An 11,042-nucleotide genomic window follows, 5' to 3' on the forward strand; every position below is an offset into this window, starting at 1 on the left:
TTTGTGCTGCCTGAAAATAGTGTCTGTTCTGTACTTTATTCAAAGACACTGACAAAAAGAAACCAGAGAGCTGACCAATGCCAGGATTCTAGGGGAAAGCTCACTTCAAACTTGGTTTGTGGATACCACTGTGAAGTCTTTAAAGCAACTAGATTCAGGAGCCAGCCTGAAGTAAACACTTCAGGGGTTATCTTGGGTTCACAGAGTAGCTGAAACGCTGCCAGAGCAAACCAGAATAACACTCCACCAGTTTTATTCTCCAAGTGAGTAACTGGTTTATGTGACAGTATAGTTTGGTTGAAATTCAGAATTCATGCATTCATATTTCATGCGGTTTCATCCCAGCTTTATCTTCAGCACATCCCTCCTTCGCATCCTGTGATGAGTTCACGGTGCAGCCGTAAAGTTGTGGTCACTGTACTTAACTAGCTGCCAGTTTTAAACAACGTATAACTTGTTATTTTTTTAATTCAGTGATCACGCTACAGTTGCAGTTAATCGTTAGGTTCATTACAAGGGTCAGCAAGTCTTCAGGAGTGGAGGTGTGGATATTATTTTTATTTTACAAAAGGATGAGAATCCCGTGGTAAAGTGTGTCTGGGACAGAAACCACTGGGTTATGCTACTAACACAACGCAACCGTTTGCACAGAGTGATGATGTCTCCAACCTCAACCCGTCACAGAACTTCAGCAGGTCAACTTAGAGCCTCCTTTCCACCTGTTCGTGTTTCTATGGCAGAATCGTCGTGGCGATGGCTTTGAAGTCTCTTTGGGCTGTTTTTCAACTTTTTTTGTGTTGTAAGTGTGTCGTCATTAGGACAGGGATTTGCGTTGGTGTGTGTGACTGTAGCCTGCAGGTTTATATTGTTAACTGGTAATTATGAGACAAACTGTGTGAGTTCATTTTACAAAATAACGTGAAAGTTGTAAACGAATAGTGTAACAAATTACTTTGTCTGGTGAGTAATTAAGTAAGGTGCTGCATTACTTTTAAGAAAAAACACAAAACAAGGTAATGTGAAATGCATTACAGTTTTTGAGTACCAACCCCAACACTACCAGCTACTGAAGAGGAGCAGGCATGAACAGATTTTGTCATGAACCTGCTGTGTGCCGTTAAGCAGACTTAAACTCAAAAACACAGCTTTATTGCTGGCGTGCAGGTGATACAAAATGAAAATAAACTGGAATTCCTGAACCTAAACATACGGAGAAACACTCAGGAACAAGGGATGCGAGACTTTCACAATAAAACGGGAAATAAAGGAACGCAAAACTGACACGAGCTTGACACGGGAGCGGAGGAAAGTGGGACAAGACAGACATGACAGGCTGGGGAAACATGGGATGACACACAAGGAGGGGAACATGGGCACCGAAGGAGGAAACAAGACACAAGGACTCGCACAAACATATAGATCCAGACACACAGAGAGAGACACCGAGGGCAAAGACAAAAGAGGGAATCTAACAATCAAGGAACTAAACAGGGAATATAGGAAACTCAAAACAGCATAACTAAGACTACTAATGAACCATAACACAAAATGTTACCAAAACACAAGAAACTCACAATGCTGGGTCAAAAGGACGCAGAGCCGTGACAGATTTCGGTGGCAGGTCATTTAAAATGCAACATCAGCAAGCGCACAAGCTTTTTCTGTGCAGTTTGTCACAAAACGTGAGCTAAATTGAAAAAGTTCATGTGTGAAACACAGACGGAGACGATGTAAAAAAGACAGGAGAGGAAGATGAGAGCTTATTTTCAAAGGTGAGCACTGCTCATCAAGCTTACGTGTCCTCGTTTGTGTTAGATCAAATTAAATCAGACATTAGAGACGATTTGCAGCTGAATTATGTTTTTACGAAACATCTTGCAAGACAAACTGAAGTATGCCAACTCAGTGTTACTCAAAGGTTTCAAGAACACGCACTGCACTTCAGTGATAGTTTACATTGATCACTTACTGAATACTTGTCGTACTAGCTTTGTAGTTTCTAGTGGTTTTCTAAGTAATTCTTTTCCCCACGCTGTACTAGATGATCTCAGGGCCCCCCCATCTGCTTTACCCCTCGCCTGATCAGAATCAGTGATTTCCTTTAAATGGCTTCTAAATTTCCATAGACTTGCTTTTATATAATAAAACGACACATGACTTTACGTGACGTCATCTGTTGTGTTTTGACTGTCTGTTTTCAAGCTTCTAGTTGTGTTGTTTATTATAAATGCTGCCTAATTTTTCATTTTTTCATTTTTTAAAATCATCCTCCGGCATATTTCTGTGTACTTGGGTGTGCGCGCTTCTCCTGCGACTTTAAAAGAGGATTTACAAAGTGTTTTGACAGACGGGAAAAAGCAGAAGATTCAAAGGGAAAATTTAAACAGAGCCAAACATTAAAGGTGCTCTTAATATAAAGCTTATTACTGAATCATTGTTATGAAAATGTTGCTACAATTTTTTGCACTTCTAACACAATTATGTTCAAAGCTTACAATAAGGCAACAAATCTCTCCTCTGCTATTGAATTATTTATGTATTGAATGTTAGCAGGTAATTCCTCTTTAAATTCATTACTTGGTTTTATTCTCAACAGAAGAAGAATCCTTAGAGATGGATGGCCACTGTCACATGTTTCTACGGTGACACAATACCTCCGGGCTATTCAGTGCATACAGTGTATGTTGTAGCAGTTCTCAAATTAAACATTGATCTAAGAAAAACAAGAAGAACACACAAGAAGAAACACTCTCTCCTGGGGATTTATGTTTAGACTTGCACAGCCTCGACGCTACACAAGAGGAAAAAAAATCAGCACAGATATTAGCAGCAGGAAACTTATTATGCTTACAAAACACAAGTCTCTGCAGATTTGTCTACTCACCCTGGAACTCCCCAAAACAGGGATAATTGGTTACTGGCATGCCCCTTGTTTGCATGAATATAAGGGTTTTTGTTTTGCTTTTTTAAACCAATTCTTTGGTTCAAGGATATTTAGCAGATGCCTTTCAGCCTGAGAGGGATCTGCCAAGAGTATTTGACCAACTCCCAAAAAAAGCCAGGACAAATATAATCAGTGTCACGGAGGAAAAGAGATGCCAGTGTGAACAATTATGCTGCTATTTCTTAATTAGCCACAAAATAAAAGGCTGCGCAAGTAAATGCACTTATGCATCATGGAGAAGTTAAACCAACCTTTAATTTTATCCCATCTGAGACCAAAACTGAGCCCTGCCATGGAGCTGCACATGGAAATAATCCATAATGCAATTAAAATGACAGCATGACAACTGGCTGGGTGCAAGGCGGGGACCAGGGGGAAAAACATGTCGTGGAACATGTTGTAGAGCAGCACAGCTGAATATGACGCATATGAAGGGAACAGTAGTCTTGGGTCAGGCAGTCCCGAGACATACTTCTTCTTCCTCAATGACAGCTGAGCAGGTGCAGCAATTTCTTATGCAGACTGGAGCATCTTGATATAAAGGAGCCTAAATATATATAGACGAGGAAAAACTCTGCAGGTGTGAAGCGAGTCCGGTCAGCAAATCTTCACTGGGTGCAGGGTCACAAAAAAAGTTTACTTAAAAAAGTTGCAATGTGACATCAGGTTAGTTTCTGGTGTTCTCTGGCAGGGGCTTATATGCATTTTCAGTTTTAGGTTTATGCACAATAGATGACACCGATGCAGCCTTTCATGGATCTTCACGTTTTATCTCAAAAAACAAAAACAAAGCAGGTGATAGGAAACACTATCATTTCTACCTACTTAATTGTGTTGATGAACACACTGGTGGCTTTACACGTAGGCCACGTGTGCAGCATAGGCCTCATGATTTGATTTATACTATGATTTTTATTAAATGTGGCTCTGCCATTCTGAACGATTCCAACAATTAGCTTTAAGAAAATAAGCTCAGTGGAACTTCCTACCACCAGTGTTGGTCAAGGAACTTGAAAAAAAATTAGTAACTAATTACATCGCCAAAAAAGTAATTCAATTACTTTACTGATTACTTTTTTCAAAAGTAATTAGTTACTTAGTTATTTCTCAAAACCATGATACACAACCTGGATATGTTATAACGCAAAGTCTCGGAAAGTCTCTTTTTAAAAATAGTTTTAATCTTTAAATTTTATGCACATTGCATCAAACAAAAATGATATGCAGCCGTCTTTGACTTGAAGAAATGTGTTTAACATTTAAACCTATTGTCTGCATATTCCAGCATAAAGAACAAAATCACGTTTTGTGTTTACACTTTTTCAAATTGATGCAAATAAAACAGCAGAAATAAATAAAATCAAAGATTCAGCAGCTCTTAAATCTATTGTCCCCTTTTAGCAGGAGTGGGGCGGGTGGAGGTTTGCCCACTGCGGTCCTGTCAGTGGGAGGATCCGGGGGTTTCTCTGTGAATGTCACATCCCAGCGTGCTCGCTGCTCACTCAAATTCGGTGCGTCTGTTGCTGCCACGGACGTCGCACGCTCGTACGTCATTGTCATGAGACACTCTCCCAAACAAATCACAACGGTTTAGTAACGCAGCATGTTTATAGGAAAGTAACAGTAATCGAATTACTTCTTTTTTCAAGTAACGCGTAATGTAATGTTACTTGTAATGCATTACTGCCCATCTCTGCCAGTCCAAAGGCTGCTGGTAGTTTGCTGGTGAGTCTAAATTGCCCGTGGATGTGAGGAAGGTAAAGTGTATGGAGTAGAGCACTGTATCCATATATGATTAAATGTAGGTTTGGCTTTGAGCTATCAGACTAGAAAGACTGGAACATTGGTGCATTATTGCCAGCCTACAATATTGTTTTGAATGTCTAAATACAGACTACATAGAAAATGTCATTCATTGGGACGACTGTGGGGGTTGGGAAGCGCATCTGTAACCAGAAGGTCGCCGGTTTGATCCCCGGCCTCTCTGTTGTGTCGTGTCCTTGGGAAAGACACTTTACCTACCACCTACTGGTGATGGCCAGAGGGGCCGATGGCACGATATGGCAGCCTCGCTTCTGTCAGTCTGCCCCAGGGCAGCTGTGGCTACAACTGTAGCTGCCTCCACCAGTGTGTGAGAGTGAATGAATAGTGGCATTGTAAAGCGCTTTGTGTGCCTTGAAAAGCGCTATATAAACCCAATCCATTATTATTATTGTTGTTATCTGGAGTTATGTCCAGTAACCAGTTTTAGTCGATAGTTCTCTGCAGGTACACATCTTTTGGGATCAGACCTCCACAGAAGGGTCATATATAGTAGAGATGTAGAGATAAACAGACAAACAGACCCATCAAACATGAGCTGCAATGTCCCTGCTTCACCTTCACTCGAGAACTATAAGGAACCTCTTTACTTCCAGCTTATTCCTGACTTCTGCTTTACAGAAACAACACCTATCATAGTTGTAGCAGCAGCAGACTACAAGTTAGTCTCAAGATCCCTTGAGACCAATGCTGCAAGAATCAGCAAAACACGAGTTGAAGTGTGTAGTCTGACTTTGTAAAGCTATTTACTCACCGTGCCTGTTGCCTGTTTACTGTGTAAGAGGTGAGCTGTGATCTAGGGCATGTGTCAGCTGGGTCTTGTTGGAAATGGATTGTGATGCCCAGAGCTAATCAAAGAGTACCTCTGGAGTCAGGGTGCTGTATGGGCACTGAATTACTGCGAGTTAAATCCTGCTCGTTCTCCTATGTTGTTGTCTGACAGCCTGAGCAGTCTCTGTTTTCATCTGCAAATGAAAATGAAATAAAGAGGTGAGCGGATGGATGCTTGTTGAAAGAGCTGTTATTCTAGGCAATGGTGCTGATGTACTGTGATCATATTGTGTAGCTGCTTACTGGGTGAATGTATAGAAGATGATTCTAAGCGGGCTAATTAGCCGGCGTGCACACTGGGTGAGAAATTACTGAATGCACAATTACTCCAGTTAATATGAAGAAGTTTTATTGTGCATGGAAAGCCCACTGTATAATCCACATCGTCACCATGCACATCAAGGTTGCCACATTACAAAGTGTTCGCTGCGGGTTAGTGTAACCAGTTTCTACCCTCATAATGATGCTAATTAAGAATTTGTAGATACCTCGAGTCAAAATCAGAGCTAGATACACGTGCTGAGGTGCTGGATATGCCGGTGCCTCTCCACTAAAGTCTGCTCAAAGATCAATGTTTTTTCCACATTTGTACATGGTGTGTAAGCCAACAGATCGATAGAGCCCAGAGTTTTGGATGGAGCAAGTCAAATGGATGAAACGCTGCTACTAAGGCTACGTTCACACTGCAGGTCTTAATGCTCAATTCCGATTTTTTGATCAAATCCGATTTTTTTTACTGCTTGTTCACACTACAAATAAAATGCGACAGCAAACGTGCTCTAGTGTGAACGCTCAAAGCGGCCCGCATGCGCAAAAGAATATGTCACACACAACGCGCTCTGTTTAGACCCAGAGCAACAGTATTGTTTGACTGATGGCCCTTAATATAAAGACTTCGGACTTCACGTTTCCCAATTTTTGCTTTAAGTTATTTTGTTATTTACATAATAATGTAATGTAAAACATAATAATGTAAATAACCTAATAATGATCCTTATTGCTGTTTAAGAGAGGAGCGGTGCTTCAAAGGATAGCTGCAGATTTCTGTCAGAATCTGCAGATTAAACAGTACAAATAAAATGTTTACGTTGTCTTCCCAACAGTTTCACTGACATCTACGCTGGATGGCCAGGAAGCGTTCGCGATGTCGTATCGGGTGCTTCTCCGGCGCTGATAATTGGCTTCAGTCTTGTGTCGGTGACGTAAAAGACGGATTTAATGCAACTTGACCGTTCAAACAGCAGTCGCTTTCTAAAACATCGGATATGTATCGGATTCAGTACCACATACGAAAGTGACCCAGATCGGATTTGAAAATATCGGATTTGCGCCGTTCACACTGTCATAGCATGATCAGATATGGGTCGCATAGGGTCAAAAAAATCGGATTTGATGCGCTTTCGCCTGCAGTGTGAACGTAGCCATAGTTCACCCATCCAGTAAGGAAATGGCAGCTACAGAGAGACGGATTAAAGGTGAGGGAGGTGAGGCATGAAGACAGGATAAGAGAAACAGAGTATCAGGGCATCTATAGGGGGAAGAATCCGAGATAAAAGGCCAATGAGAGAAGAAACACACCTGCCAGTAAGCCCATCAGTACATTGATTTTTGTGCTTGTTCACAGTTTTAGCTCCCAAAGAAAGACACCTGTCAGGTTAGGATCTCCCCAGAGTTCCTATTGTACAACATCTCCATACAGCACGGACCTTAAAAAACCCAAATATCCACATCTGCAGTGCTTCTTGACATAGAATAGCCCTTTACTGTCACTGTACATGTGCAACGAAACTGAGTGCTCCACACCAACTGTGCCGGAGTTAAATATAAATAGTAGACAGCAGGAATAAACAGCAAACAGGAGAAATATGTACAATTGATATAGAAAAACAATAGAAACAGAACATGAAGACGTGAAATGTCTGTAACTGATTCAATAATAACAGATTCTGAGTTCACACTTAAACTCTAAGCTGCTGTTATTCAGGATGAAAACAGATTTAAGATTTTTGTCCTCGTGGCCATTAGCTGGAAGTTTTGCCAGTGCCAGCACGAGGGGGCGTTCATTCTTGAGCGTAGAACACAGAGGAGGGACAGTTAATGCTGATATAATGAAATCCAGAAATTAACTCCATTGACAAAAAGATCCTCTGTGAGATTGTCTCACAGTGGCAGAGACTGAGGTTGTTGTGTGATATTGTAAAAGCCACTAAGAACCAAGATGTCTGTGCACTTGTCATTCTTCCGCTTAAGTTTGGCATTACAAATGGTAAATGGACTGGCACTTATACAACACTTTTGTACCCTTATTGAACACACAAAGCACTTTTTATTACAAGCCTAAGTCACACACACACACACACACACACACACACACACTCTTGTCTATGCCTAAGCAGCTTGACTAACACTCGCACACACTTACACAGATACATGAGGGGCAACTTGGAGTTCAGCCCAAGGATACTTTGTCATGCAGGTTAAACCAGCAACCTTGTGACTGGTAGATGACCCACAGATTAAAAAGCTATTTGTTCATAGAAGATTATGTATTCCTTTGTTAGAGCTTCTGAGGGACAACTGAACGAAGGGTCGTATTTGTTTAGGATTTGCAAATAACAAGGGTTCCTGAAGTTTGGCAAGAAAAGCAACAGCTCTGTGCAGTGCTGGAAACCAAAGTGTCAAACTCAGTGACAGGCAGGTACGTTGACAGCTCTCCAAATGTGGGAACATAGTAACGTAATCCTCATGCAAGAATGGAAAATTCATCTCCGTCCCGGCTGAGTGCAGGGGTTGTAACCGAACAGCTTTAAAAACCATTCAGAGAACAATAAAACAGTCGTGCACTTTTCTCAGGCTTCTCAACTTGACCTGTGTGCACTCTTAGGGCTAATAAGCACTTTTGACAGCTGAGTCTGCTGTGGATGATTTTTATAACAATGCTGCAGACAGAGCTGTGACACCAACACGTCATTTTAAATCACTGACACTAAAGCTGGTGAGCAGGTGTCATCCAGGGAAGGACGGATGTTGTTTTGCTGTGCTGTATTTTAATGTGAAGTGTACTTATTATTTTTTATATTGCATGTATTGGTTATATTTTGTGCAGTGTTTTATTTAGTTTGCATGTTTTAGTTATCGTCAAATTGTCCTGGAGAGACTCCGCCCTTTTCCCCGTTTTGACTAATTGGACACACCTGAAGAGGAAAGGAAAGGTAATTTACAGAGTGCTCAATGACACATAAAAGGGTTGGAGCCGGTGTTCAACGGGGGATGCAACACGAAGAATGCGAGACAGACAGAGGAAAGACACAGACGATCAGAGGGGAGAGCGAGAGACGATCAGAGAGTAGAGATGATCAGATGAAGCAGATGACCAGCGACTGGAGAGTGAGAGATGACCAGCGACTGGGGAGGAAAAGAGATTACCAGTGACTAGGGACGCGTAGCAGCAGTCAAGTGGCAATAACGACAAGAGCCAGCTCGTGCACTGCGGGAGAACAGAAGCAGTGAGACCGTGGTGCCGATTGCAGTTTAAGGAAGCGGCGGGCGGAGTTGAGAGCTCTGCCCTCCCAGGTAAGTCTTTGACTTATCCTTTTTTATAAAGTAAACTGCCAAAGGAATAGTGACTGCCGCTCCCTCCCTTTCTTCAGTGCACCAGGACGAGGAAGGCGAGGACTCTGCTGGGTTTCCCTCTTTTATTACTACGCTGGATTTCTTAGTTTTTCTGTGACTTTTAGGCCGTGGTGGATTCCACTGGACTTTTAATGTTGTGTGTTATTGATTTTTATTGTGTCTTCCCTTGGCCAAGGTTGTTTTAATTCATTTTACCTTTTTAACTATTTAAATATAATAAATTATATTTTTAATTCTACAGTTTTTGTATCGTGTGCTTTTCCCTCGGCGGCTCCACTGCTCTGCCCGCTTTGAGGAAGGTTTCCTTCCTTTTTAAAAAACAAACCATCTTGGAAACATAATCAGCCTTTCCGCTCCGTTACACAGGTACCAATAGGTGACAAAAAAACGCAACATATTGTCGAGGGAGGCTGGGTCACGACATATGTGCCCGTTTCAATTGAGATCTGGTGACTGTGGCAGCCTTAGGATATGATTCTCAACCTTTTCATATTCATCATGTTGTCCTGCGGATGGAGACACTGTCAATGGCATCGGGCTCACATGTTAATTGGACGGTTGGTCACCCAGAACAACTGACCCATACAGGAACATGCCGCCAGTTTTGAAGCTTCCTTTTCATGCATTTGTAGCTTTTGGACCCAAAAGTAAATACAGATCAAAAGATGAAAACTAATTGTAAAACCTCACATAGGAAATGATTTTATGTTAAACGCACAAACTTAAGCCTAAAATCCCTTAAACTCTTATGTAAATACCTTAATTCTATGTAATATTTATAACACGACTCAAAGGGTTGAGAGGACGCAGCTTCCTATGTTGTGATAAAAAGCAGGTGAAACACCTGAGATCACCGCCTGGGGTTAGGCTGAACTTGTCCATGTATTAAAGGTGACAGGAGACAAACAAAATCCACATCATCGATCTAAAATCACTTTCATTCAGTAAAAATCATGTTCAGCGCTGCTAGTTACATCAACACAAACGACATCGCAGATGTTTAAAGAAAAAAAAAAAGCACAGTAAATCCAATGCGATATGATAACATTCATAAGCGTCCCGATTACCTTCTTCACAGCGCATCCACACGTGGGGACAAAGGGAATCCCGGCGCCTCTTTGCGCGTTGTTTTCGGACGAGATCCGCTGTCACTACATCGGAAAAGGTTTTTTATTCCGTCTCAGCAAGTGTTCTCGCCATCCTCTGCTGGGATATGTTCGCTCTACAGCTCTTATCCAGGCTCTTCGCTCGTTTGTCTCTTTCCCCCCCTTTCTTTTATTCACATGATCAAAGGTCTCTGGTTTACCCACTTTTTCCGAGATTTAAACAAAACTGTAACAAACCCGAAACGCTTGACCAAACTGGTTACCTTTGGTCTCAGTTGCATATCCTGTCGTTTAACAATTCGGAAGCTCCGTTCCCAGACCGAGCTGCTTTATGTGTTGATAGGGGAGGTTGGAGAGCATGTGCGAGCTTTCGCATCTGAAATCCATCTGAAAGCCAGTGCGCCTCAACGATCATCCCTCCCTCCTCAGCCTCAGCAGACACGGAGCGCGGACCAATTGAGAGGCAGGAAGAGAGAGAGAGGCGAGATGAGAGCATGGCAGTCTGGTGTGGGACCAGGGACGTCAAACACGCAGGGATCAGCAGAGTAAAGCACAGATAAAAAGACAAGGAGACCGTTTGGACACATTTTTAAAGGATGTAATAAAATAAACGTTGTCACCGTGTAACTTCTATATACACAAAGGAAAATCGAATTCAACATAAATAATGTCTGCTTACAAATTCAAAGAATTCATAGACATGAGTT

The 11,042-nt window shown here is 41.8% G+C and overlaps 1 protein-coding gene across 1 annotated transcript in view; it reads right to left on the minus strand.

Annotated features, from left to right (window-relative positions):
• Positions 1-10,683, minus strand: part of pde4ba (phosphodiesterase 4B, cAMP-specific a) — a 211,951-nt gene extending 201,268 nt beyond the window's left edge. The window contains exon 1 of the mRNA XM_004553843.3: positions 10,297-10,683. Within this exon, the coding sequence (XP_004553900.1) occupies positions 10,297-10,312 (16 nt within the window). The 5' untranslated portion in view covers positions 10,313-10,683. The remainder of the gene's footprint in view (positions 1-10,296) is intronic.
• Between the last annotated feature and the right edge of the window lie 359 nt (positions 10,684-11,042).

Source organism: Maylandia zebra, linkage group LG17, assembly GCF_041146795.1.
Source record: "Maylandia zebra isolate NMK-2024a linkage group LG17, Mzebra_GT3a, whole genome shotgun sequence".
In the NCBI taxonomy this organism is placed as follows: domain Eukaryota; kingdom Metazoa; phylum Chordata; class Actinopteri; order Cichliformes; family Cichlidae; genus Maylandia; species Maylandia zebra.